Raw genomic sequence first — 27,309 nt, forward strand, 5'->3', positions numbered from 1 at the left:
TAAGAATACGATACTTGGAATTCAAGATTTGCTTTTTCTTTCTTTCCATATGTTCTGTGTTAAACATATGCTATACTTTATATTTAAAAACTAGCAGCAGACTGAAAAAAATTGCCCACACCACACCACAAAAATATGTTTGCTTCATTATCCAAAGCTTCTGGGTTTCAGTAGTTTTTTACCAGGCAGGGGGAAGCACCCTCGAGGACAGTCTCAGAATGGGAGATAACTCTGAGGAGCAGTGGAGAGAGGGAACATCTGGTTCTCATTAAGGCATGGATAAGGCTGGCCAGAGCTTAGAGCCATACACAGCCTGGTTGAGGTGGTGATGGAGTTGTCAGCTTTGGAATTAAGTAAGGAAGCCCCTCCACTTAATTCAGGAATTGGCCTTGAGTACTTGGGTAACACTTGAACTGGCCTGTCCTGGAAAGCTGCGCTGGTGCAACAGGAAATGGAGCAGCATGTGCTGGGTCTGTAGGTCCCTGCCCAGCACCCCCAGCCCTGCTCCCACCTCTCCGGGATGGGCTGACCCAGAGTTTGCTCCTGGGTGTGGAAGTGCAGATGGTTTGGCTGCGGTGGGCACACACCTAGGCACAGCACAGGCCAGGCCAGGATGGGGATCCATTCGGCAGCACTGAAACACCAGGAAATGCACTTCGCACTGCTGCATATCTGCCCAGCCTGGGGGTTGGCTGGGGCTGGGGGAGTGGCACTGCCAGCGACAGTGTGCTCGGGGGCATTCCCAGAGCCTGGCACAAGGCTGGGGGCTGCTCCCAGGGCTCAGCCTGGGCCCTGGCTGCACTGGGCCATGAGGAAGGCCACGGTCAGATCTTCCCAAAGGAGGTGTGCACCCTCCAGAGGCCCCTGGCCCAGCTGGCAGCTGTATGGGCACAGCACAACCCCCACAGTGACAGTGCCTCCCATCTCCTGCCTGAGGAGACACTTGGGAATGACAGCAGGAGGAGACCAGAGTTCTAACAGATTTGAAAAAAAATCGAATTATCCCACCTTGAGAGTTTCAAGCTGCCTGAGGGATTGGATTGGTTTGATTGGTTAAGGGAAAGGAACAGCCCCCACAAAAATCCCTGTGTGAGAGCTAGGAAATGGCTTGGAATGGTTAAATGGAGGTAAGGTGTAGGAATGCTGTGATAGATGGTGAATTTGGAAAAGGTGCTGGGGTTTGTCACTGCTATTAAAAAACCGAATTAAGCATGGTTGCCATGGCAACACCATGTTTGTTGTACACAGAACTGAGCCGTGGGCTGCTCAGGGCCCTGCTTCCCCCAGGTTTGGGGCTTTTCCAGGACTGTTGGACTCAATGTCTCGGAGGCAGGAGGCGATGGCCCAGCATCCTCCCGCTAGGTATGGATATTTTGAACTTTATGGAATCACTGGTAATTTAGACCTTGTCTCTGGAATTACCTGGTAAATGACCACAGCAGCATTCAGAAGTAAAATGCAATGAGGTGTGCACAATTACCTTCCAAAGCTGCAGCCACACACGGACTGAAGCCTGAATTTAATTACAACACAGGTAGATCGGTGCCTTTTCTACGTCCTTTCACTGATGAGGATGTCAGCATTTTGCAGTTGAAAACATGACAGAATCAAAGCCTGCACTGGCAATTAGAAACTTCTAAATAAAAACTCTTTGGCAAAAATGAAACATAGGTTCAATTATTGTAATTAGTTGCATATTTCAAATTATATTTTCAAACAGGTGTAGTTAAATGAGTAAAAATAGCTTTGTGAACTGTACTCAAATGGCTTACAGGCATTTAACTGCAGTTAGTGAAGGGCTGATTGGAGCTAAATGATTTCTAAAATTTTTAAATGACCCAGGCATGTTGTAAGGGGCCTTGTACCAACTGTAATAAAATTTAATCCAGCTGGTCTGTCCTTTGCCCATGCAAGGCCTTACTGACATAAGGGGCCTTTTAAGCCCCACTTTACTTGTGTAAAACCCCCTGGTTCTAATTACACCTTTGCATGGACCAGGGGAAGTTTCAAAGTCTGTGAATTACATCTGCCAAACAAGTACACAAATTCAAGCCCTTTTTTCCTGGACTGATCCTGGAGCTCAGTTCACACAGGAAGGTGCACAAAATCCAGCAGTGTCATGTAACACTCCATGAAAACATGTGAAATGTAAAGATACTGGGAAATACAGTTAGGAAATACACTTGTAAAATCTAGCCAAACAATCAGAAAAAAAAATTCAAAATCCAGCAAACCCCAAATCCCAGCAGGAGCAGCTAGAATGTGGTCAGTCTCTGTACTGAATCCAGTCTGATTCCAGAGCAATTCTAAAGTAAAGGCTGTTCCTGCAGTGCTGCAGCCCTGCTACCACAGCATTATAAATTAATGCCAGAGATGCCAAAATGCCCCTTAAGTAGAAAACATCAACATGCAAATGTTGAGCAGGAGATTCACAGGAGCACTGAGAGTCTCCAGGTCCCCCTGGGATGTTCCCCATCCCATGAAGCCCTCGGAAACCCTGAGCCTCCAGCCCTGCCACAGCAGCTTTGCTGGTGGAAGTGCATTCCCCTGCAGACCAGGGATTTGGTGGAATGGCCACTTCCCTGCCACGGGCCCTGGGAGGCAGAGCATGGAAAAAAACCTTCCACCCTGTAGGGAGCACACAAACTCAGTCAGGGCTCCCCACAAAGAGCCAGCGTGCATTTGTGCAAAGGTGCAGCCTTTGAGGAGGCTGTCTGGGGAGAAAGGAACAGGTAACGTGGAAAGAGGAACACACAAAAATCCCATTGTTGCTAAAAGTGAGGGATTTATGTGTCATTGATGGCAGCATTTGATAAGTTAAGAGAGCTTAGTATGAACCTTTCATTTGCTCAAGGCAGAGCCCCTGATCTGTGTAAGGTCTGCTGTGGGTGGAACACAAGCGGGCTCGACAAGCGATGCTTCTCCATGAAGTGTTCAAAGGCCTGTGGATGTGGCTCTTGGGGACGTGGGACAGTGGTGGCCTTGGCAGTGCTGGGGGAGCAGCCAGACTTGATGATCTCAGAGGGCTTTCAGAGAAAGCAAAAACTGCTGTAATGGGTCATTTCCTGGTGTCTTGTTAAAGTGAGGACTGTAGAAGCTGGATGTGAAATGACACCAGGAAACACTCAAGGAAAGTATTACTGTGGAAGCCTGAGGTTTCTTGTACCACAGCACTGTCTGTGCTGTGTTACCTTTCCTGCCTTGTGGTACCTCTTTGGGAGGACATTCTCACCATGGCTTCACTACAACAACTACAGAGCAGAAGAAAGTGCTGCTGCTCTTTATCTTTTTCTTTCTCCTTCCCCTAGACAAGTGATTTGGCTGTACCTAATTAAAATGAAGAAAAAAGTGGCATAAGCTTAATTAAGATTTTAATTCAGTTAGAGCCTACAGGAATAAATCACTGCAGACTTGGTAGTGACAATCAGAAAATACAGTGCCTGTTCCTCCTCTGTCACAGAGATGGTAACAAATGATGAGGAATCCTGAGGAGACAGGGATGCAAGAGCTTACAAGTGCAGGTGTGTCTCTAACTCAGGTAATAACCCTGTGTTTGCACTACTGGACCAAAGTGCAGCGAAACTGGCTTTCCCAAATATAGGTACAATTTCCAACTCAGGTGCTAATAAGAACCAGAACTGTTGGATTTTTGTGTGGAATTTTGGGACGTGGACCCATTCTTTGGAAACATAGGTGAGAAATTGCAAAAAATGTGAAACATCGCATTTTTCCTAGGCAAAATAATGGCTTTCCTTAGGATTTAGTACTGGTAGTGAGCACAAGAGTGAAAGACAAACTCCTCTCAGCTGATGGCCTGACAATGGCAGGTGGGGTGAAAATGCATAGAGTGAGGCCCAGGCAGCCTCTCTTTCTGAATCCATGGAGAAATCCTGGTTTCACTGTGTTCACAGAATAAACCTAATGAAGATTACCTGATGCAGACAAAGTTCTTTAGAGTAGCATCTCAGATTGTACAAATTACATGCATTTTAAAGCTAAAAACTGCAGTAATTTTAGCAGTTACATGATTTTTATAATGTTGGAATGTGTCTTCACTCCTTGGCTATTAAATTCTCTCCAGCAAGTCTTATTCTCAGACTTCGAGCATAAGTTTTCAATTCCAAATGAGGAACTCCTTCAAATTTCTTCAAAGGCATTACCAGCGCATTGTCAAAGAAAAGGGACTGCTGGCTTTACAAGATTAAGAATAAAGTAAATGTGTCCTGGGATGTTGAACCAGCAGAGGATAAGTGCAATTCATTTTCCTGACTGGGAACTGAGCTCTTCCCTTAGCTGTCCTCAGCCAAGTGTTAAAGTCCAGGTTGAAAACTTCTGGCACAGGTAAACAGAAACAAAGCCAACATTGGCACCTCACCTATGCAGCTCACCTCAGCTCCCAGGTCACACACCCCTGCTCTCATATGGGCCCTGCCACTGGGAGCAGTGGCTGAACAGCCTGGCCCCACATGGATCATGGCATTGACAACACTCCCAAATCAGACATTTTCATACAGAAAATGCTGTCCCTGAACAATGACAACGTTATTTTAAACGGTACTTTCCTTTGGAATCAGCCTCATTACAGTTTCAGTCACACACTCACACACTGCCACCTGAATCACGGATCCCACTTGGCTGGGTATTCCTCTCTCTGCCTTGTTGAAAGGAAGAAAAAGAAATGGCAGTAAAAAAAGACAGGAGTAACACACCTGTGCTGTGGCCTGTCCCATTTCCTACCCAACTGGATGAGGGTCACACACCCGTGCTGTGGCCTGTCCCTTCTGTCACCGCCACCCCCACATGGGCAGGAGGAGCAATCCAAGCATGCGCTGTGCCCAGGCAGACTCCAGTGTGAGCACCGAGAACACCTCTCTCCCTCGCAGGACACATCCCAGAGGCACCATCCCAGTGCCTTGCTGGGCCAGGCCCCAACCAGCTCCCGAGGCTGTCATAGCAAAGTGTGCAATTGCATTTTCAACATAATTAGGTGCCTAATTGTGCGCCTGGGCCTGGCTGCTGTATTTGCACGTGGACCTAATGATGATTTATCAAGGAGCTCACTGGCCACGCCTCGCTCTCCAGCCTGGCAGGGGCAGCCGTAGGGTGAGAGGTGAGGCTGAGTGCTGGCTTCTCCCCAGCTTTTACTTCAAACTGAATGCCTGTTTCTCCTGGGGTTTTTAAACAGTTGAAGTAATGGGAGAACTCCAACCAGCAGTGTCACTGGGAGACAAGTGCAGTGCTGCATTAACAGCTGGGAAAAAGAGAAATTCCAGGGAAAAGGCTGGGGCAAGGTTAATAAGTGAAATTTCCAAGCAAGACTTCCAAACAGTGCTGATGTTGGACTTGTCCAGTGGTGTGATGTCAGGCAGTAAGAACCTGTACCAGCCAAGGTCAAAAGGGATGTTCTTTCAAGACAGATAAATTCTCAGTGTCCTCTCTCTCAGGATTATCTGTCTGCCTTTGACTCAGAACTGCCTGAACTCCAACACTGGAGTTCTCAGGGCCAGCTCAGCTGCACAGCCATGCAGTTGGACGCTTAATAGACACAGCACTGTGAAAATGTCTATTATTTCCCTTCAGTGAAACACTTTTTAACTACAGCATCCAATCACTCTTTATGGCGTATGATGTCAAAAACACTTACTGCACAAGCAGAGATCTGTGTTTCTTTTGCCACAGACAATAAATCTTTAGTGTCTTCTCTTGCCACGCATCACTCCACTTGCTCTCAGGAGGCACCATACGCCTCTCTTTCCCGCTGCCTCTTCTAGCAAGGTCACTTTCCAGTGATGAAACAACTTTTCCAGAAGGTATAGTGTTCAATAATTAATACCTACTGATAATAGCTTCCCAAAGCAGTGCTTTAAAGCTCTAACGCTCATCACAGACTTGCAGCGGGAAGAACCCTTAAAATAGATCCGAGTAGCACATCTGAAAATATCAGCCTCAGAAGCTGGGGTGTGTGTGACCGAACCCACACCATGCATACAGACCAACCTGTAGCCCTGGTGCCAAAGGAAGCCCAGCCCTTCCTCTCGTGCCAGGCAGCACCACTGCACTGCAGGTGTGAGCAGGTCAGGTCACTCTCATGCATATGCTTTCATGTCATCTCCTGAACAGGCACATGTCCTGCTGCACCCGCTCCTGCACACGCAGGTTCCGTGGGAACAGGGGCCCCACAGTGGGAGGTTTTTTTGGAGGGTGCCCAACTACAGACACTGAGGGCTCCGCAGGTGCTCGGACTGTGAGTCACAGGTGGGGGACAGACCCTAATCTGGGAGTGGCAGCAAGCCCAGAGCACTGTTTCCCACCTCTGTTCCAGAGGTCGCTCCTCCCACCCATCTCATTACCATCAAACTGGCCTTTCCAAACCATCTCCAGTGACAGCAGCCTTTTCACAAAAGCAAAGAAAATGCTGTCCCTGAGCATGCAGTGGCAAAACCAGGGGATCAGAAGTTTCAGTGTTTCTCCTGGCTGACAGGTGGTGCCACGTGACACAGGGCACAGGGCTCAGCCCTAACACAGTAGGTCACGCAGTTATTAACAAAACTACTCTTCAGAGCCATCTCAAGAACAAAGCCCTTCATGCCCTGAGTTTCTAACCAAGCAGTGCACATCTTTGATAAATGCAGCTGGGTTTGTGTAGGTCATCCTAGGCTGGCATAAGATCTGACTTGGCTCGGCTTTTGTGCGTGAGGTGAAATCTCTGTGCCTTAAGCTCTGCAACAAATAAAAATGTATTGATGGGAAAAAAGCTGTTTTATTTTGCACTTCTTTGGCACCAAACGCTCTTGTCACTGTTTTTAAAGTTTAACTCTCCCATTTTCATCCCCTAGAAATGCACTGTGAACCCCTTTGCCTGGATCAGTGGCCCTCTGCTCCCAGCTGGTGCTCAGAGCTCACCAGGGACATCTCTCCTTCCCCCTTCTGGCCATGGGTTTGTTTCATTACTTGGGCTTCACATCACCTCTGCACGTGTGCCTCAGTCCCCCATGACCCTCGGGAGAGCCCTGCTGCCCTGCCCAGAGGATATACTGCATCTATGGATGTAGGGCTGTGGCCCAGTGGGAAGGCACGTCCTCCCTGATGCCAGGGGGACACAGCACACTGCGTTACTCCTTACTTCTTGGAGCCAAAACCTAATATTACTCTCATTTCCCTAAGCAGAGCATTTATGGGTTTATAAATCAGGAAGGACTGACATCAAACATGCCCTGAGCATGCCTCGGAGCATTCACAAAGTGCCAGCTGGGCATGTGGCTGGCTTGGAAGGAAAGGGCCGTAATTACAATCAGCATAGGAAATACAAATTTAGGGAAAGGGGGAAGAGTTCTTTCAGAGAACTCCCAGAATTCTAATGCACAGATTCCTAGGTCCAACAGAAAAGTTACATCCATTATATTCTCCAGATCCTTCATACACCTTTCCTTTCTGTTGTAAATGTTGTTATCAGAGGGAAGAAGCTTACTGAGCTGCTATAAATAAAGTGCCCTATGGAGTCGATTGGTCCCAATGCCCTATAACTGCTGGGGCACAGCAATGTCACCAGAGGGGACCGATGGCTGCTCCAACACAGGAGCAGGTGAGCTGGCAGCGGCATTCCCGGCATTCCCTTCACTGCCCTGGCGGCTTCACTGGGGAGCCTTTGTCTAGAGCTGCTGTTATTTTAGTAAAAGCATGACAGCAAATGGCCTGAGACTGGTTGTGGCTGGGCTGTGGGAGATACTCCGTGTTTAAGACAGGCACCCACAGCTCCGCAGGGGGGCAAACAGAGCCGGGAACAGGGCAGTGAGGCAGCCCTGGGAGGAAGGGAAGCAGCCCTGGGATGAAGAGGTGTCCTCAGACATCCTCTCTTTCTCCTGGGTGAGCAGGGGGCCCCAGTGGCACTATTCAGAGTTTCTGGGGGATTCCCTAATGCAGGGGTGCTCAGCTGGGCTGGGAACATCCTTCCCAGAATGGAGTGATACCCTCAGAGCCCTTGGGCTCTGCTAAGAATGTTCAGCTCTAAATAATCCATTTTCTTTTGGATCATAATATGCTTATTGCGGCCATCATTTTACGCTCTTTCCAGATTTTAGCAGGTTCTGTGTTTTACTACAATGTAAAATAAAATATCATTCATCTGCTTGGCTACAGAAAGATACAAAACATGCTACAAGCTCCTGTGTGCTTTGCACCTTCACTTCTCATCTGCTCAGGCAGGCAGAGTTTGCATCCAGGAAGGGAACTTCTATTTCCAACTAGTAAAGAATTTCTGTTGTTTCATTGGAAAATGTGATAGTGAACTCCAAGAAAATCTAATGCTTTTTCATTGGGTCAAACTGTTTTACACTGCAGTGGCTTGCTGGACTAAGTAACAAAGACAGGGCAAGGCTGTGGGAGAAAACTGCAGACAGGAATGTGTCTGAGAAACAACCATTACATTGGAAAGAGCAGTGCTGAGCCCCAGAGCACTCACAGCTGCAGCAGGGGAGTGCTGTCCTTGGAAGGTTGTCACCTATCCCCAGGGTTGTGTTCACAGCCAGAGGGTTGTGTCACCCATCCTGAGGGAGCAGGTTGGGGACACTGCTTATCTTCCCTGGCCACAGGTCCAGCATGGCTCAGAGCCCGACAGGAGCTGAGCCTACCTGAACTACAGTGGTTGATCCTATTTAGCATTTGCCCACCAGTTCCCAGAAGTTCCAGAACTCATTTCAAAGTGATTGGGTGGGGACAGACTTGTGTGCACCCACAAACCCACTGTGACAGGGAGCAGCACCAGTAACTACGGCTGCCAATTGTGTTAATTTCCTGGGAGCCTGTGTTTAAATTACAAGAGGCTGTGACACAGCCAGCCCAAAGCTCAATGGTCAGGAAATGTTCTGGCTGGGGAACACTTGGCCAGTTTAAAATGCAAACAATGGAAGTGTTCAAGGGGGTTTTTTTAATGCTTTATGGATCCATAGTTCAGAATGGACTTAAACACGCAAAAACTGATTTCAGAACAAAAGTAATTTTGATTTATGGGAATACAGTAAAAAGATAGGAAGCAATAAATATAACTTCGGATCACTTTTCTTCTCTATCTTTCCACTGCCTGCCTCTCCCATGCGGCAGTCACATCCAGCAGCATGTGTGCTATAGTTCTTCCTAACTTTTGAAGAACTGTAGGGAACAGCTCCCTCCCTCTGCTTTCTTTTGGATAATGTTGTGCCAAAAGGATCAACACATACAACTGCTTGCAGGCTTTGGAGCCCCCAGTCGGGTCAGGTCTGGGTGGGCACATCTGAGCAGCCTCTGAACTCCAGTAGCTGCCATTTATCCCAGGTTTATAACAACTCACCCTGGGTGAGTGAACGAGCTCAGGATGCCACAGCTACGGCAAGTGACACCACACCTGCCAGGTGAGACAGAAACTCACTTTCTAAAAACAGCTTTTCCAAGGTGTTTTCACGTGCCTTTGCTGTTGGTTAGAGGAATAGATCCCAATGAAGTGACAGGAAAACCAGCCTAGTTCTGTTCACCTCATTCTGTCACTGCCTCTCATCTCAGAGCCTCTCTGGCTCTGGTCAGTTATTTCCAACATCAACCGACTGTTATATCAAATATTTGTGCTGATCCCCTCCTAAACAGCAGTGAAACCACAGCCTGGACCTTTTAAAATGTGCCATGATGCTGTGGAAGAACGCTGGGACCGCTCCCTTTAGTCTGCCAAACTAAGATTATCATTTGAACGCTAATCTAGATAAATGGCACATAAAATTGATCTGGATTAATATGCATATCAACATAAACAGAGGTATGTGTGTTCATCGTGTGGGAACATAACCTTTATGCAAGGTGGTTTTTCATTTCCATCCCCTTTTGCCGAGGAGCGTGAATGCAAACGCTTCCTCGGCGCTCCGTGTGCGCTACCCATGCGAGCTGCTCCCCATACAGCAATGTATGTATGTGTAAATTGTGTGAATGTAAATATAGATAGGCCATATGTCCCCAAAGTCCCAAAAGAGCATCTGATGTTGATATGTAGACAGTGTGTTAAGGACCTTCCTAATTAATAAACCAGATTAAAAACCTCTTGGCAATCAATTAAGATTAATGACAGAAGTCATTCTGTCTCCCCCTCCGCCCGCGTCTCGGGCTGTGAAAACCCTGGGTTGGGAAACTTTAATCCTGTTATCTGCTGCCTCCTTCATTTGCAAAGCCTGGAGATTAGCTCAGCGGCCATTCCCGAATCCCAGCCAGCCGCTCGGACAGCTGCCCTGCGTCGCCAGCTCACAGGGGAGGAATAATCTGGGCAGGGGCACAGGCCTGTGCATCACTCTGCTGCAGCTTGCTCCATGAGAAAGGTGTCATGAGGATGAGGAAAACAAATGTGTTTGTTGCCTGGGAGTCCTGCACAGTGAAACACTTGGTGGTTACCTGCCCTGGCCATGGAAAGGTTTCATTTGGCTCGGCTTGGGGGCTGCACTGCTTGTGTGGTGGCAGGGACGCTGTGGGACAGCTGTGGCACATCCGTGTTACGCCCAGGACTGGTGTTCCTTTCTCCATGGCCATCCCCCTGTGCTGCCACAGCCTTGGAACTGACAGGCAGGTTGGTTTGTTCCTGCTCTCTCATTCTTACCAATGCTCACAGAGGGATGAGTCCCGAAGGCTCGTTTAAGAGAGCAGCAGACTCATCTGCACCAAGGGAGGCAGTGCCAAGAACTGCTGCCTACGTACTTGGGAAAATATCCCTGTTTCTCCTGACACCAGCACAACATCTTCTCTCCAGCAAGATGATCCCTCCTGTTTCCACTGACTGCCAGCAAATCCAACTGCCAGGAGAGCCACTCTAGTTGGGATGGGCACCTGGCAGGCAGCCAGCCAGCCCATCCTGAGAGCAGCCCAGGTTACAGCGTGAGGCCGTGACTCCAGTGACCGACCAGGAGCTTCCTTCTGGAGGCAGCATTGCTATCCACATCTTTCACATGCAGAATGTATTACTTTTGTATTATGCAGAGATCCTCAAAAGTAACAGTTTAACAGATGTTTGTGTTAACTCTGCAACCATTATTAGAAAAGACCTTCAAAGCACGTAAATACTAATAGGCTTAAAATTACAAATAAGTGTCTTCCTTTTTAAAAGGCTGATTTGTACTGATTTAAAAGGCTGGAAGTACAAGCTGGAAGCATTCTGCAGTTCTCTATTCTGATTCTTCTAGAATGAGGTACAGTCTTTCTTTTCTTTTACCACTGACACCTATTTGCATCCTGATAGAGCACAATCTTCACTACAAGTGTCATGGACTGTTGGTGGACTTAAAGACATTCGTGTTCATAAATGCACACAGGATCCAAGTCTCAGCCACTATCACACTGCAACAAGCTCAGACAAAGAATCCAAACCCCTGATGATCACCTCTTGGTGCTAAACTATGAGCTGGAAAGCAAACACAGGGATTTAGTGGAAAAACCAGGCCCCTGAGGCTGGCATTGTGCTCCTGTGCTGGGCTGTGTTCCTGGGCAGCCCCAGACTCCTGAGAAAAGGAGTTCAGTACGGATCCTTGGACACTGAACTGGTTTATCAGAGTAGCCTAAACTGCTGTGGCTCAGTCTTCTTTGCCCCTTTAATAAATAAAGGGAAGGAAGTCTAGCTAGGAGCACAGACACAGGGTAATGCATCATTTATAAATTACCTTGTTAGTGCAGAGAACACCACATGGCTCTGCAGCTGAAATCTCCTGCTGCGGACTTGCTCTGTTTGATGGGAGCCCTTCAAAAGCGCTCATGGCTTAATGGAGGCTGTTTGTGGGGCCCTCGATCCGTACCTGCTGTCCCTGTCCCTCGCTGGGAGCCCAGTGCAGCTGCCGTGGCGTGCAGCTGTCTCTGAAGTGGCTGCGTGTCCTCGGCCCCCAGCACAGCCAGCAACGTTGGATCTCTGGATTTGTGCCTGAGGCGAGCTGGGGAGCAGCTGTGTCCAAGCCGTGCTACCTTTAGTGTTGCAGCCCCTGGGCCCCACGTGCCCCAGCCTGCCCCACGCTCCCGCGCCGCCGCACAGCTGTGCCCGCAGCCTGCTGGGTGTGCCCACACCTGGGCGCTGCCCACCGCCCACAGCCACGGCTCCCAGCGCTGGAACTACCCTGGCATCTCCCGGTACCACCCTCGCACCGCCTGCCACACAGCACAGCCGGGACAGCACAGGCACGCACCAACAGCTCGCTCTGCTTTGATATCTCATGCCTACATTTCAACTGCTTGATCAAGGACTCAAATTCAGCAGTGAATTCTACGAATGGAACTGACGAGTTCTTCAACAGTACAAGAAAGATGATGAAACAGAACAACTCCATGGCTGCTGTTTCTAAGGCAGGCGTGTGTGTGTGGGTCTCCCCATGCACAAGTGCACTGATACACCCCCAGGAGCCCGCCATGGGACCCCCACCCAGACTGTTAGGAACAAGGAAACTGGTAACATTTTTTTCCCCAGGACACCAAACACTGCGCAGACAGAAATGGTGCTCTGCAGTGACACAGGTCGCACCTGACCCGCAATTCACTTAGGCACAATATATTCTTTTCCCTTCAGCCACTGCTCTGTTTTTCACAAGCCGAGGTGCTGGCCAGTGTTGCTCCTGTCAGGCCTGAGAAAGGCAAGTGTCTGACTGCACAATGGCTCAGCAAAGCCTGCCCCAAGGGCAATCCTCACAGTAACTCCCTGCCTTTAGGGGCAGAAATCCCCAAAACAGGGCCTGCTGACACTTTTTTAGCCTTTTAAGGCACCACTTCTGTGTTCCTGTTTACATGGAATTTGCCTGTTAAATGGTATTGTGCCATGTATTTTGTATGTAGATTTGCTGCTGTTAATGCTGCTCCATGTCACACGCACTGTTCACGCTAACAGTGACTCACCTGCCAGGGTAACAACACTAACACCTGTACCCAGCTGTACTCTCCACCTGCAGCACTGCACTTGGCCATTCTGCTGCTTCCAACACTTGTCTTACTTTAATCTCACCTCGTCTTCCTTTTGAACAGCACCAACTTCATCCCAGGAAAATAATCGAAATTCCCATTACCTCCCATTCTACCACATGTAACTCCCTCCCCTTCAGCCCTCTCATCATTTCATGTCGCCTTCATGTTGTATAGTGCAAAGTATTCCTGCACGTAGTGCTCTGTGGTATGTGACACTGTGATCTGCTGCCATCCTGTTTAAAGGAAAGTGTTTGCTCCTGTGGCTCTTCCCAAGTGCCACAGACAGGAAGCTGCGTGGTCTCAAGAGATAAATGCTGACATCCAAAGGGATACTTTCCTGAGGAGCAGCAATCAGATGTACCCAATCTGGCTTCACTGTCAGAGGTGCAAAGAGCAGCTCTGTGCCCTCATCAGAGCAGTGTTTGGGGCAGAGGCCCTTTTTTTAGTGGCCACGAGTGTCCCAGGAAAAAGGATTGTCTGAGAAACGCATTTCCTCACCTTTTTGTTCTGTGAAAGATGCCTTTGTTGTGGAAGTGTAAAGCTCTGGGAAGCAACCTGCATGGACATTATTGCCAGCCTCTGCTCTTACAAACAGCTGGGTCTGAGAGCGATCTGTGTCCCTGTGAGAGAGTTTACCCTGCACGAGGCTGTGTTCCTGTTCTCCACCTGAGCGCACACCGCATCCAGCACCCCTCCCTCTGCCTGCAAGAGCCCTGCAGGTGTTGGCACCACATCTCCAGGCCGGCGCGATGCCCCTTTCGCCGCGCGGATTCCCCGGTGCATCACCCTCCCCACCGTGCCACTCCGGTGGCTCTCTGCCCCCCACCAGAGCTGCCAGGCTGGCTGTGCCCCAGCCCCTCGCCGGCCGCGCCGCACACCCACCTGGTCTCCTTGCTGGGGCCGCATCAGCGAGACTCTGTCGTACTGGCGCCGCAGCAGCGCCCACAGCGCATCCAGCCGGCCCTGCAGTGACACAGCGGGCCGAGTTAGGGCATGGCACACTCCAGCTGCACTGGGGCTGCTGGGGGCATCGCGGGCACGTGGGCTGCCACAACAGAGCACCACTTCCCTGGAGCCGGGCAAGCAGAGCTAAGCCTGGGCTGTGTCCCCCTCAGCCACTGCAGCGCTGCTCCTGCCCACCTGTCCGTCTGGGGTTTATCCCACATGAATACATTTGTTTTACAGCACACACGTGGGCCCTGCTGGGCATGTGGCACTCGGCTGTGCCACAGGGTGAGTCCCACGTGCTGTGGGTGTGGCAGGTTCGCCGCAGGTGTGCAGCTCCTGCACAGGGCACACACAGCACCTCTCCTGCTGGTTAGGAGCATCGCGCTGTGCACGGATGGTTCCAGACCCTGCCTGTGTGTCTGCACATCACAGCTTCATGGCTTTCTGGGGGTCAGAAAGGATACACAGACACATGGGAACACAGAAGTATCCAGAGTCCCAGCTACACCTATGTGTTTTCTGCTCTTAACACCTTAAAACAAGGTATTTACAGACCCACACTTTGCTTGTAAGAAATGCTTGTGCTGTGTTTGCAGGTGACTCAGACCACCATTATTATGAGCCAAATAGAACACTTAGCTTCTTTTCAGGCTTCTTGCATTACATTGTTTTATATAATTTTTTGCTTTTCTTAGTTTGTAATGACAATGTGTGTTTAATACTTAGTGTAGCAGCTACAAACTGTGCAGTTTTGGTTTAATTAGCTCTACTAAGCCAACAAAGCCCCCATAGATTTTAATGCTCTCACTGTACAATATGTCCCTTTTTAAGGGAAGGCAAACAGAACATGGCAGCAGTAATGATCAAGTATTGCATTTAGGGCTACAAACTGCTCCTGCCATTCCTGCTGAGTAGGTGTTCCCTTTGAGAATAGTACATTACACTTGAATGGGAACACTTGGAAAGTAACACAGCTCAGCCTGCGTAAGGCACAGAGAATTCAGCCCTTAGTGATAAATCATACCAAAGACTGAACAGATTACCTTGATTGGCGTGTACCACTTCTGCTGCATGGCTGGTGAGGTAGGCTTTGGTTTAGGTGGTTTAGGGTGAAAAGGTTCTTCTGGTTCTTCTGGGAGTTTCACCACAGCATTCTTTGCTTTTTCCAACCTGGCCCCTTCTTCTGTGGAGCCTTTGTCGCCCCAGCGCACCTGAGAAAAGGCAGAGTTCAGGTGTGAGCGTACCACAGGGCCCGGAAACTGCTGCAAGTAACAGAGGGAGCTGCACAAGAAAACGTTTGGAAGAGGGGCTGGATAAACAAGAGAGGAGGTACTGAGAACATTACCTCTTCATTTATTTTAACAACAGTCTTAGCTAAATGTCTGTAAATAAGTTTCAGTAGTGAAAGAAAATCCTATCATGCTTCATATGGGCTGTACAGGAGACAGGGAATCTGTGAAATCTTCTCTAAGTAATAATATAAAAATAATTTCCACTTAGTATTTATCCTAAAATACCAGACTTTAATCTGGCACCCATGAAAGCCAAGATTTCTGGAACCCAGGTTTCCTCACCCAGACAGTTTTTGAGAACCCCAGTGTAGATCATATGTGATGCTTGGGCAGGTTTGAGCAGAAGCTCATTAAAGCTGCTCAGGTTTCCATGTTGTCCTGCAGGATACACACTGGAGAAATGCAGGTGATGCAGTCTAACCTGCCTAAGTGCATGCAGAACATGTAGCAATGTGTATGTTAATCACTGCTACGAGTGTATAAAATATATACAAAGAGTTGAAAGAGAAGGAAACCTGGGTTACCACTGTTGGGGAGACAGACACATAGTCCCATTTCCATAAACGCTACACTCACTGTGCTCTGCAGCGGAAATATATGAAAAAACCTTCCCCCTAAGAGGGATGATTCACCTTGCTGCAGGAATCCTATTTCACCTTGTAACTGGAAGCACCATGCAGCAATCTGAGCAGGGCTGTTTGAAACAAGCCTGGACAAGGCTGTTCCCTTCTCATCCGAAAAGGGACAGCAAAAGGCTATGGCTGGAGTTTGAGAATCCTTAGTGAAAGTGGCCTGGATCATTTCAGCAAGACTTGTCATAATCATGCCATTTGCTGGGGTCTGGCCTGCAAAGAGGGCCCTGTACACTTGTGTCTTTCACTGTGATCAGTGATACTTTTACAGTGGTTGTCACGTGGCTGCTAAAATGTATTTTAAACTCTGTTAAAACCATTTAGATGGTGGATCTCTCCCTGAAAAAATTACTTCTCCTTCAGACAGAAGCCACTTCACCCAGAAAAAAACTGGAACTGGCAGAGTCTGACCACCCAATTTTGACATAAAAATGAATTAACTGTAACAGGGGTGTCTGGCAATGACATCACCAAACTTTAAAGCAATGCAAAAAGACAGGGCTAGGGAGAGCAAACAGTACTGCCCAAGCTATTTGGGGCTGTCACAGAGCGGTGGAGCTCGTGGGAAAGGCAGCAGTGGATGGGTAACTGCCCCAGCACAGGAGTGGGAAGTGCAATAGTGCTGGTTCTGTCCCTCCTCTTCTCCACACAGGAAAGCTGCCAGAGGAATCAAGCTGCCAGAGGAATGGCAGAACAACAGAGGCCAGAGAAACAATAAAAACCAGACAACTGCACTGCCACATGGACTGCAAACATGGAAGAAATGTCATGACTGGGCCAGCAAGTTTGTTGCTGGCCAGGGCACAGAAACCACCTTTAACTGCCAGGTAAAGATCAACCTCCCTTGGAGTGTTTTCTGTGGTGTCTGCCCTGACTCCCCAAAGGAGCAGTGTGCCCTCCTGATCCAGGGAGAGCCGTGAGGCCTGTCGTGATCTCCCAACAACCTGAGCCTGTTTTCCCAGCCCCAGTCACAGACAATGTAGGGCAGAGATGAAGCTCCCCAGTCAAACCTGGAGGCACTGACCATCAGTGCCCAGCCAGACCTGTCACTATTCCGGGGTCCCAGAGATGGACAGAGCTACAGCCCCACAGAATGGGGGGCCTTTCAAGGGCCCATGATTGCTGGCAGGAATTTCAGTTGGTTTACATCTTTAGCCCTTAGTCCTGCACAAAATTCCTACCACAGATGGAAAGGTTTTCTAACCTAATCATCGGTTTCTACATTTGTGTTTTTGCCATGGGCTGAACATGCATTTCTTTGTGGTCCTGATGTCACTTGTGTTCATGAGGTCTCTGCTCCATTATGCAGGATCACATTTAGACTGGAATGGTTTAAACCTTGGAACCCCTCCTGGAGCCCCTCCTGGAGGCTATCATAGTTCCCCTCAGAAATCCAGGCTTGTAATGCTTGATGTTGGAAAGCATTTCCTAGTTTGCCTCTGAAAAACACTGCACAAAATGTTTGCTTTTTGTGAAATCTGAAGCTCTTCTAAATTAGCAATTCTGAATTGCTGGAGAAAATGCATGTAAGCAACACAGCTTCAAACCTGCATGTTCTGCTGCTGCATTTAGAAAGTACTTAAGCAAAGCTGATTAGACCAATACCTTTAGAGTTTCATCAGGACACCTCAGTATGGCCTAGGTGGGTGTTTCAGACAGAGACAGCTTCCTGGATTGCTGTTAGGAACTGCTTTGCACATTCCATAAAGGCTGACTTGACTATAAAACCTGCCATAAGGATGTGCCCATAAGGATGCACATTCTTCATTCTGTTTTAATTAACATGATGCTATCATGTCTCTTCAAAGACAGGCTCTGTTGTCACTGCGAGTCCCTCTGGGATCAAGCCTCTCCTCAGCGTCACCATTGTCAGCGCATTTGGCTGGCCCACACTTGGGGGACTTATGTTTCACTGTAATTCCTTCCAAAACACGCAGAAAAGACTCTCACTCTCTCTTTCTCATTAGCTTGATGGAAAGAGCATGTCTTGAGGCAGCTATTTAAAGTCCCAGTCAAATGGAACTACTGAAAGCTGTTCTTTCAGAGGCAAGGTCAGAATTGTTCGATATGGGAACGAATTTTCCAAGGCTTATGCCAGTGGAAGACAAGCACACATTATGGCCTTGTATTTTCAGTGCACTTTCAAGTCTTTGTTTCCATACTTGCAGGCTCAGAGAGCTCGTGCTTGAGGGAGCTGCCACCTCCAGATCATACCAACCTCCATCCTCTTAATCCCCCCAACTCCTCGTCCACCGTAGTAGGAAGCATCCACCGTGGGCCACTTCTTGGAAGGCAAGGGCTCCTGTTCTTCTTCCTGTGAGTACATTCAAATGATACTTACTTTAAAAAGATACACACACACACACACACACTAAATGTCTTTTCAGTGTATTTCACCAGAGTTCACAGACCATACCCTGTTGGTTATGAAAGGGGAGCAAACACTGAGGACAGCAGAGCCTCCAGTGCATTACTGCCCTTAAGAGGGAGAGAAATTCCCTTGTAAGGGGAATTCCTCAGCATCTGGAATGCCAAAGCTGGGGGGAAATGCTGCCTAAGTCCTATATGAATCTTAGACGTTGGACAAGGGCTATTCAGTCTTTCTGCTTTCAGTGCAGAATGGGAAAAACAATGTCCAGCTATCTTGGGATAAAGGCCCTAAATGTTTCTGTGCATCTGGGCTTAATTCAGGCCACACTGAGCTGAGACAGAGCAGAGATCTGGGCCCTGTTCTCTGCTGAAGGTTCCCCCCGGGGCAGTCCTTTCTCCAGCAGCACTCAGACAAGGAGTCAGACATGCAGAGTGCAGGGAAGCACAGGAGTGGTTCCATGTGAGCAATACGGTCAGAGTAGCACTATCAGACCATACCTCTTTGGGGGCTGGTGGAGGTGGAGGGGGATCCTTGATGACCTGAAAGAGCAAAACACAGGAAAGAATAAGGTGCTGCACTGGCAGCAGCCAAAAGGCAACAGACCATGGTAAGACTGAACTGTTTACATCCGAGCCCCCACATTTGCTGGCGAGCTGGCAGCCACTGCTGCCTGCTCCCCTGAGCCTCTGTCAGAGAGGCCTTCTGGAAATTACACCCATCTGTCTGCCAGAACATGCCACCCCTGGCCTGCAGACACTGTGGGCAGACATGTCTGCCACCATGCTTCCTGGCCGGATGAGCCTCAGCCGCTCTGAGGAACAGCCAGTGCTGAGACCCCCGGAGTCCATCAGCAATCCCAGAGGGAAAGTGGCCGAGGCATGTGTGAGGTCCTGCACAGCCATGGGCTGGGCTGCTGCTGCTGCTGCCATGCTACTGGGGAGTCTCTGGCCCAGTGACAAGTGTGAAATGCCTTCTGGCAGCACAGGCTTCACCTCTGGATGTCCCAGGCGCTTCCGCAGCTCTCACATTTCCCAGCTCCATGACTGTGCAGTGCCTGCACTGCAGTCACGCTCCCACACTTCTGACACTGCTCAGGGTGAGGCCCACTCCCGGGAGCATTTCTTACACCTCTATTTAAATCTCTCCCTACATTCTCTTCCCGTTGCCTTTATCACATCCACACTGTAAAGCTCAGAGAATGCCCAGCACTGACAGTCCCGGGAGGGAAGAGGCAGGCAAGGGACCCTCTTCCCTGATTCAGCTGAAAACTGAATGCACAGCTGTTCCTCCACAAGAAAAGAAGGTCTGTAAGCTAAAAGTAAGTTCTTTGGTGACATCAGTCCATGTTCTGGGCTTGGGCATTGCCTGGAAATGACTAAAAAAATACACCATGAATATGAAGGAGTCTGTTCCTGCTATGCCTTGATATTATACAAACATATCCCAAACTGTCCATGCTGACAAACACCTCAATCTAACACAGGTTTAAGTACCTTAACTGAATTATGCCTTATTTTATTCACTCTGTGCTATTAATTTTAGTGCTTTCATTAATCACTGCCTATGAACAATAGCACTGCAGAGATGGTCAACATAATACATGAAAGAAACGTATTTTCCTTGATCAATGGAGTTTTCCATCTTGATTTACCCACAGTTTTTACTACTGACTGCCTAAACAGGCTGTGCACTTTCAGCAGTGCATACAGGAATTCTGCCGAATAGGAGAAATAAGTTATGGCACCCCTGGAACCAGTTCTCCACAGCCCTTCAGGTTTAAGGTATGGAATGGTCCATTTGGCAAGCTCAGAGTCCTTTGGGAGTATTGGACAATGAACTGTGGATTTTAACTAGACATCCCTTTGCTGCTATGATGTTGCAAAACCATGCCAGAAATTACTTTTCTTTAAATAGTTCTGAACACTTTTTCTTTCCAGCCATCAGGAGTTTCCAGAATACTTTACAGAAAGTAACTATTTAATTAGTGAAACATTCCTGAGAGCCACACTGGAATTACTACCCTTATTTTACATGAAACAGCAACACAAAGGGATCGTGGGACAGATTCTGAAAGATACTTGGATGCTGAGTAGGGTTTTCCAAAGCCTGGAGATACTTCATTCTCACTGAAAGTAATTAGGAGACGGGGAACAGTAAGCAGCACTTTCACTCAATGAAGGGCCACCTTATTTAATTTCTGTCCTTGTTTCCATTTCATCTGTCCCTAACCATCATTGCAAAACAATCTATTTCTCTGCCAGGCCTGGAAGCTGTACAGGAGAAAGTCCTCCTAAGCAGCAGGTTGGTATGTGCCCATAAGAAATGGCATTGTCCTTCTGTAGCTGTATCACTCCGAAACCTCACATCTGTCTGAGCACAGACAGCTTTGACCAGCAAACCTCTCTGTGATGAGGGATGGGATTCCTGTGGGCCCTGCACCCACTGGGAGGTAGGAATCACAATTCCCACCCTGAACAAGGGAAAACTGACTTCTTGATCTCACTGTGGCTTCCAAAGGCAACAGTCAATGGCAGCTTTTGCTTGTCTCCCCAAGTGGAGGATCTAATCGTGTGCCAGCTCCTGAACTCCCTGAAGTTTGAGGGGAAGTTCAGTTTAAAGCCAAGCAATCCATTAATTAGCTGTTATTTCTAATGGCTTCAGAAAATGAAACTTGTTTTAAAAGTGACAGTGGTGTGAGAAAATAATCTGCCTTGAGTAGCAGCTCCTCACCCTGCTGACAGCACTGGAATGTCAATGCCTGCATCCTTATGCTTCCACAGGCTCTCACACTCACACACTTGAATCACACGTGCACACACAAGGATTATTTTCCATCGTGTGATATTCCAAGCGAAATCAGTAGAAAGCTGTTGATAAAGAAGAGAAATCCAAGGCACACGTGCAGCTCTGCATGGAGCTGCACACAGAACTGCACTGAGGAAGACCAGAGCATTGTAAATTAACTTGTCCTGAGCTGGATTCAAATTGTTTCATCGCAGAAGCCTCTCAGTGACGCCGCTGTCTTATCAACCTCACGGAGAGATGGGCTGCTTCCTCAATTTGTTTGGTTTTATCATCAGCCTCTCCAGGCAAGTCTCCATCTCATTTAGTGAGTTGAAAAGAATGAAGGCTTGAGTTTGAAGAAGAGCTGATTTATTTTAAAAAATCATATAAGAAAAGAAGTTGGTGCTTGAGGCAGTAGTGCCTCTGATCCACTCGTTAACACTTCTCTGGTGCTCCATGATGTGGGCATTAGGAGATGTCAGCACAGAGCCTGCAGCCAGCTTGCTGCAATCATATGTTCCATAGCGAGGGACAAGTGACAGAACTGTCACAGTGAAACCCTTGGAAGCAAGGGAGAAGGAAGGAAAAGGAAGAGGAGTCCCCCTGCCCCACCCTCTGAGTGTCCATGGGACTCACACTATGGAACGCTGCCAAGACCAAGCCCCAGCCAGGATGGAGCTGGGCCTGCGGGCAGGGGCAATGCACCTGCCTGTCTCCAGACACTTGTTCTGCCCACAACACCCTGTGCCTCTCTTTTCAACCGGGTTCTGACTCCTGTGCTCCCGCTCTTTGTTCCAGGGAAGCAAGTGCTGTGCTCTGCCAGGAGAGCAGAGCCAGAGGAAGGGAACAGCAGGTCCTGCTTGGCCCTAATGCTGCTCCTCTCCTCAAGGACGCTGCCCTGAAGCCCAGGACTACTAAGCCACAAGTGGCCCTTCCAGGTGATGTCCAAGACTCAGGTGCAGGAGAAAAGGGCAGGAACTGAGGCTCAGCACAAGAACCCAAGGAACAGCCATCAAAACCAGAAGAAGGAATCAGTATTTGGCTGTAGGTTCAGTGCAACAGCGTGTGGGACTGAGTGGTGCTGTTGCAAAGAGGCCTAAGATTATCTTTTCTTTTGAAGTAACAAATAGTACCCACAGGAGGTGGGAGGAAACATGGAGGTCCCAAACGTTTGAAGAGCTATGGGTTCATATGGCTGGAAATTATTACTGTAGAACTATCCACTGGACTGCTTCATGTAGGAATTTTAACTTTTGAGGCTGGTTTATGAATCAAGGTTAGGTTATTTAAAATAAGAAAACCAGGAACTTGCTTCTTACTGATTTCCAGTGTTCATTTTCCACAGGGAGGCTCACCATATAAAGTAAAGCGGAGGTGAGGTGATTAACGGAAAGCTCCCTGGATTTCTGTGGGGCCTGTGCTGTGTAGAATGAGAAAGAAGAAAGGCTGTTTGTTCTCACCTCAGGAACCCCAGACTGTGAAGGGTGCAGATGGAGGCTGAGGATTTCCTGCCCTTGGACAGCCAGGAACCCAATGGACTGCCTGGGTTATGAGGGCTGCAGTACAATCAGGTGAGAAGGCCAGTTCCTCTCTGCCCAACATTCCACAAGCCCCAGACAAGACCAGGAACCCAGACCAGCCTGGAAGCAATCTCAATTTGCCAAGTTCCCCCAGCTGTCCTGGAGCTGGATGAATAATAAACTTCACCCATTTAACACTCCCCCAGAAAGGAATGGCAGGAGTCGAGTGACCAGCACTGCTGCTGCTGGGGTGAGGATGGAGAGTGCATTTAGCTAAAGAGATGGATGTGTGCAGGGATTATGAAAACAAATAGGGATTTCCAACCTGAGAGCCCATAATGGACTACAAATACCAATTTTAGTGAGAGCACTTTTAAAGTGGTCCTTGATTTCAGGGTAACATCTGCACACCATTTTGGCCACCCCACTCCCAGTAACAGCCCCATGCTGGTGCTGGTTCCTGTGTGTGCAGCTCACAGACAGGCAGGGGCTGTGCCCAGTGGAGCACCAGTGCTGGAGCTGGGCTCACCAGCCCTTTCCTGCCCGTCACAAGCTCCCCCAAGCTGCCTCCCTGTCACTTAACCGGTTTCCTGCAGGATCTGTGTTTCCCACCCGTGGCTCAGGGTGCAGGGGCTGTTCCCACAGTCTGTACTCACCACTTTGCAGCAGAGGGGCCAGAACCACCAGAGCAGGCCGAGTGCCACCAGCAGCAACAGCACGAGGACGGCAATGAGCGCTGCCGCACCACTGGACTGAGGAGACAGAGGGACAGCATCAGTGCTGCTTCACCCGCTTGCCCCAAAAGCCAGCATTAGTTCTGCTCAGGTCAGGGGGCTCCTTCTGATGTAAAACTCATTAAACTGATAGCTCTGAGGTCAGAACGAGGCCCAGCCAGAGGAAAAGAGAGAGTCCACTGCCTCCTAAGGAATAAGCCATCAGACACAGACACGGGAAGTCTCATCCTAAGCTTGTGGAGGTGTCCTTCTCCTCCATGAGGACACAGGTGTCACAAATGGAATGAGGAGTGTAGGGGGAGATTTTAAGGCATCTCTATTAACAGGACACATCTGAGGCTTTGATGCTGATCGCCCACACTCCTGCACAGATTGTGGCACGCTGACTCCCTGCAGCCATGCTGTGTGAACCTGAAACTGAAGGAGTGTTCCTGCTTCCAGCAACACTTGTACTGCACAACTGAGCAACCCACCTCCCACGCCTCCAACCCACTTCCTGGGGGTGTCTTTATTCCTACACTCAGGCTTTTAGAACAACACTGACAGAAACACAACAGTGATCCTAGGAAAACAGAAGTTATTCAGACTTCTGCTGGGAAAAAAGGAAAGGAGAGACCGAGGAAATCACTGAGACTGGAATACTATGTGAGTAGTCCTGACCCAGTGAGAAGAGTTGTACTGGAGGTGCTCCACTGCACATGGGGCTCGAACAGAGCTGTACCCCAGGTGCAGTGAGGCACACAGGTACAATGGGTGCCTAATGCCATGCATTTTTGTTTGTTTTCGCTGCAGTAATGTGTGTTTGTTGGGACTTGTAACTCATCTCTCAGTCAGCCATCAGCTGCTCAGCTCCCAGAATTAGAGAGCAGTTCTAGCAGTGACCCATTTCTTGAGTTGCCCATCTGCTACTATGGAAACAGCAGTTCTTGTGTGGAGCCGCCTTTGCTACAGCACAGGCCAAGAGCAGAAACCAAGAAGAGACAAAAAAGGCTGCTGAGAAGCACGGCAGCTCTTCCTGCCTGTGCACATCTGTACCCCCCTGCTTCCTGCCAGGGCAGGCTGTGAGCACAGAGCAGCAGAGCTGCCATGCAGCACAATGGGAAGGCCATGCCCAGTGCCTCGCTCTGAGCTGCTTTGCATCAGGGCTTTTCTGTTCCCTCTCTGTGCACTCCTGGCAGCTCTTACAGGGGCACCATGTGCTGCCTTCTCTGGGAGGGCTGAGGTACAGGCAGGCTGCAGCTGGGCTGCAGCAGGCTCCTGTGCTGCACAGCCCTCACTCACCCTGCTTGGGTGTAAGACTGCCGACTGACAGGCCTGAAACAGCCAGCTGTGACTGGGGCTCTGGGTGTTCCTTCAGCTCCCAGCTCAGTCAGGCTTCCCCTTCTCAAAACCGCAGGGCTGCACTGGGTCTCTTGATTTCTACAGTTGCACAAATAGTGAGGTTTTAAATGAATAGAAGAAAGATGTCATTTTTTCTCATTTAGGTTACTGATCTATGAGCACAGAAATTCTGTTGGGAGCAAAGCACGGTGATGAGCAAAAGCGACTGCTCCCTGTGCTCCACGCCTGATGGGAAAGCTGCTCTCAAGTCACACTTAAGGTAAGACACATTTAAAGGCCCATATGCATAGCATATGCTCAACACTGTGGGACTGTGTGTCCCTCTACAAATCCCAACTGTCCTGTGTAATACAAAAGGAACTAAAGGAGAGCAGAAATGTGAGACTAGAGAATATTTGGATTACATTAGAACAGTCATTGGCTGCACAAGTGTGTGGTTGTTCTCAGAATAGGTTTTTAGCTCTCCTGTAACTGTGATCAGACTTAGCAGGATGTTCACACAGCCACACTCCCAAGTGTGAATGGGATACTCCAGTCTGTGCTTGGACAGGCTGTCTGCCTGGATTAACAAGAGCTATGGCATGTTAGTCCCTCCTGCAGGACTGTGACCTCTCTCCACATGCAAGCTGAAGGCCCAAGCTTGTGCCTGTCTGCTCCCTCCAGTCCTGCTCAGGGGAGAGCCACACTGCAATGGAAGCCCAGGTGACTGTCACGCCTGGCACTCAGGACATGATATCTACAGTGAGCAGGACTCCAAGGGCAGGGAAGCCTCCCAGGGTTTTGAAAGCTACACCTTTACACAGGGAGCAGAGGTTCTCTGCTCTGAGGTCATGCAATGGCAAAGCCCAAAGAGAAGCAGGGTGTGGGGATTTTACACAGAATTAAGGAAGTCGTTCTTAACTTACACACTCTGATGCAGTGATGGTTAACGAGCTGGACATGAAAGACTGGCCTTCATTCAAACTCACCAAAACCTCCAGGGTTCTGCAAAGAGAGGAAGAAGAAATCTGAGCAGCCAAAGAACAGCCAAGAAAGGCTCATACCTGCTCCAGAGGCACTTGTACCTACAGCCTCTGCTCCACAAGGAGTGGCCTCAGAGGGGAAATGGAAGCCTGTGCTTATTCTTATTTGAGAATAAATTTGGTCTCCTCAACAAAGAGGAGACCAAAGTAGAGCATATCTCTTCTCCATTCCTTGGAGCACAAAATACTCCCAAGAGTTTTACATAAGAGAAATTGAAGTTAAACTGTAAAATTAGTATTACTTTGTCTGTTCCATAACTATCTCCTTAGTCACACGCAGACATTATGGATAAAGATGTTGGATAATTATAAATGGTCAGGACTTGCTATAAATAGCCCTAAACACTGCATACAAATGGTATGTGGTTTACATTTTACAAATTAACCCTACAAGAAAACAACACATGGTGGATGTTAAACAGAAGAAGACTCTTCAGCTTCTCTGGCTTGGATTCCCGGGATTCAGACAGTTTATGTTATGCATAGATGTAATTAAATAAAAATGTAGATATCCATGAACTAAAAAGATTAATCATTTATACCGTTCTTACATGTCATGAGTTTTTATTCTGGCACAAACGCTTTCGTCAATATGGAGTTCAAAGCTATTTTAGCTAATTTGGCTAATTTCTTCTTCAGTTTTAGCAAAAATGAAATAAGTTGCTTCCACTAAACTAATTTTTAAGTGATCTCCGTTATGAATAATTGATCCAACACAAAGAATAACTCTAATTTCCTTCTAATTGGAATTCACTGTAATAAGTGAATCAGAACCAATAAAAACCCCAAAACAATTCAATTCCCTTGCAGAGCAATAAATAAACTACACTGAAACTTTTGTCAATGATTACTTTTTTTAAATGTGGTGCTTTTTATTATATTTAATTCCAGTTATTTATTTTGGCATTGTACTGAGGAATGCTGGGGGAAATTCCAGCAGGAGAATTCTGCTCAGGTTTGGCCAAACATCCCTGAACTGCAGGGCAGGAGGGTTTCCTGCCTTCTCTGGGGCAGAGGGGGACCCCCAGGCTGAGCTGCTCACACACTGCTGCAGCTGCTCCGCCAGCCCTGTGTGTCCTGGCAGCCCTCTGAGTCCTGCCTGGAATGTCACTAGTGAGGAATGAGGCTGTTCTGGTAGATGGTCTTTACTAGTAAATGGAGCAAAACACGAAACACATCTGGATAAAACACATAACCCACACTAAAGACAAGGATCATCCCCTGGCATCCTGGGGACCTTGACATGTCCTTGATCTCGCTGGGTTACAGAGTGAAACATTCTGTAAAATAGCCAAGATTCCCCAGTGGACTAGAGCCCACTGTACACTTCACTGTTCCCAACACAGTAACTGTCCCTAGTTATAACAGGCACTAGCTGGATTACATTTCCCAGCCCCAGTGCCACGTGCCAGCCCCTGCCCGCAGCTCTGTGTGCCCGCGCTCCCACTGTCAGTGCGCTGACAGATCCCAGGCAGCAGGCTCACTGAGCAATCAGCTCCAGCACGGACTCACTGCGGGAGAGCAGCCCTGCCTGCCCACTCCCACCCTGATACAGTGCTGCAGGGATGAGCCACTGGAGATGTCACTGGAGTTGATCATACCCGCTCAGTTCTGGAAGCCACAGAGTGAACTCACACAGATAATTACCTCATCTTCAAAAGGATGAACCTGTCAACACACAAAAGCACTCCTTCCCTGAGACTGTCATGGCTGTAGGGGATACCGAACA

General features: G+C 48.5%; 1 protein-coding gene and 1 long non-coding RNA gene across 3 annotated transcripts in view; one reads left to right on the plus strand and one right to left on the minus strand.

The window, feature by feature from the left end:
• LOC146437865 (uncharacterized) overlaps positions 1 to 23,144 on the plus strand; it is a 180,249-nt gene extending 157,105 nt beyond the window's left edge. The window contains exons 1-5 of one of the 2 annotated variants that reach the window (XR_014851571.1): positions 15,091 to 15,213; positions 16,461 to 16,635; positions 17,977 to 19,482; positions 19,837 to 19,960; positions 21,762 to 23,144. This is a non-coding gene — a long non-coding RNA (uncharacterized LOC146437865). Of the gene's footprint in view, positions 1 to 15,090; positions 15,214 to 16,460; positions 16,636 to 17,976; positions 19,483 to 19,836; positions 19,961 to 21,761 lie in introns of those variants that run through there. The other variant, XR_014851570.1, reaches the window with a different exon arrangement.
• The window catches only part of ANTXR2 (ANTXR cell adhesion molecule 2), a 78,696-nt gene that overhangs the window by 12,082 nt on the left and 39,305 nt on the right, over positions 1 to 27,309 (minus strand). The window contains exons 11-16 of the mRNA XM_085057898.1: positions 25,464 to 25,542; positions 23,140 to 23,235; positions 18,677 to 18,718; positions 18,027 to 18,122; positions 14,928 to 15,095; positions 13,819 to 13,899 (exon numbers count right to left, since the gene is read on the minus strand). Coding sequence (XP_084914024.1) covers positions 13,819 to 13,899; positions 14,928 to 15,095; positions 18,027 to 18,122; positions 18,677 to 18,718; positions 23,140 to 23,235; positions 25,464 to 25,542 — 562 coding nt within the window. The remainder of the gene's footprint in view (positions 1 to 13,818; positions 13,900 to 14,927; positions 15,096 to 18,026; positions 18,123 to 18,676; positions 18,719 to 23,139; positions 23,236 to 25,463; positions 25,543 to 27,309) is intronic.

Source organism: Lichenostomus cassidix, chromosome 4, assembly GCF_008360975.1.
Source record: "Lichenostomus cassidix isolate B80296 chromosome 4, HeHo_3.0, whole genome shotgun sequence".
Taxonomy (NCBI): domain Eukaryota; kingdom Metazoa; phylum Chordata; class Aves; order Passeriformes; family Meliphagidae; genus Lichenostomus; species Lichenostomus cassidix.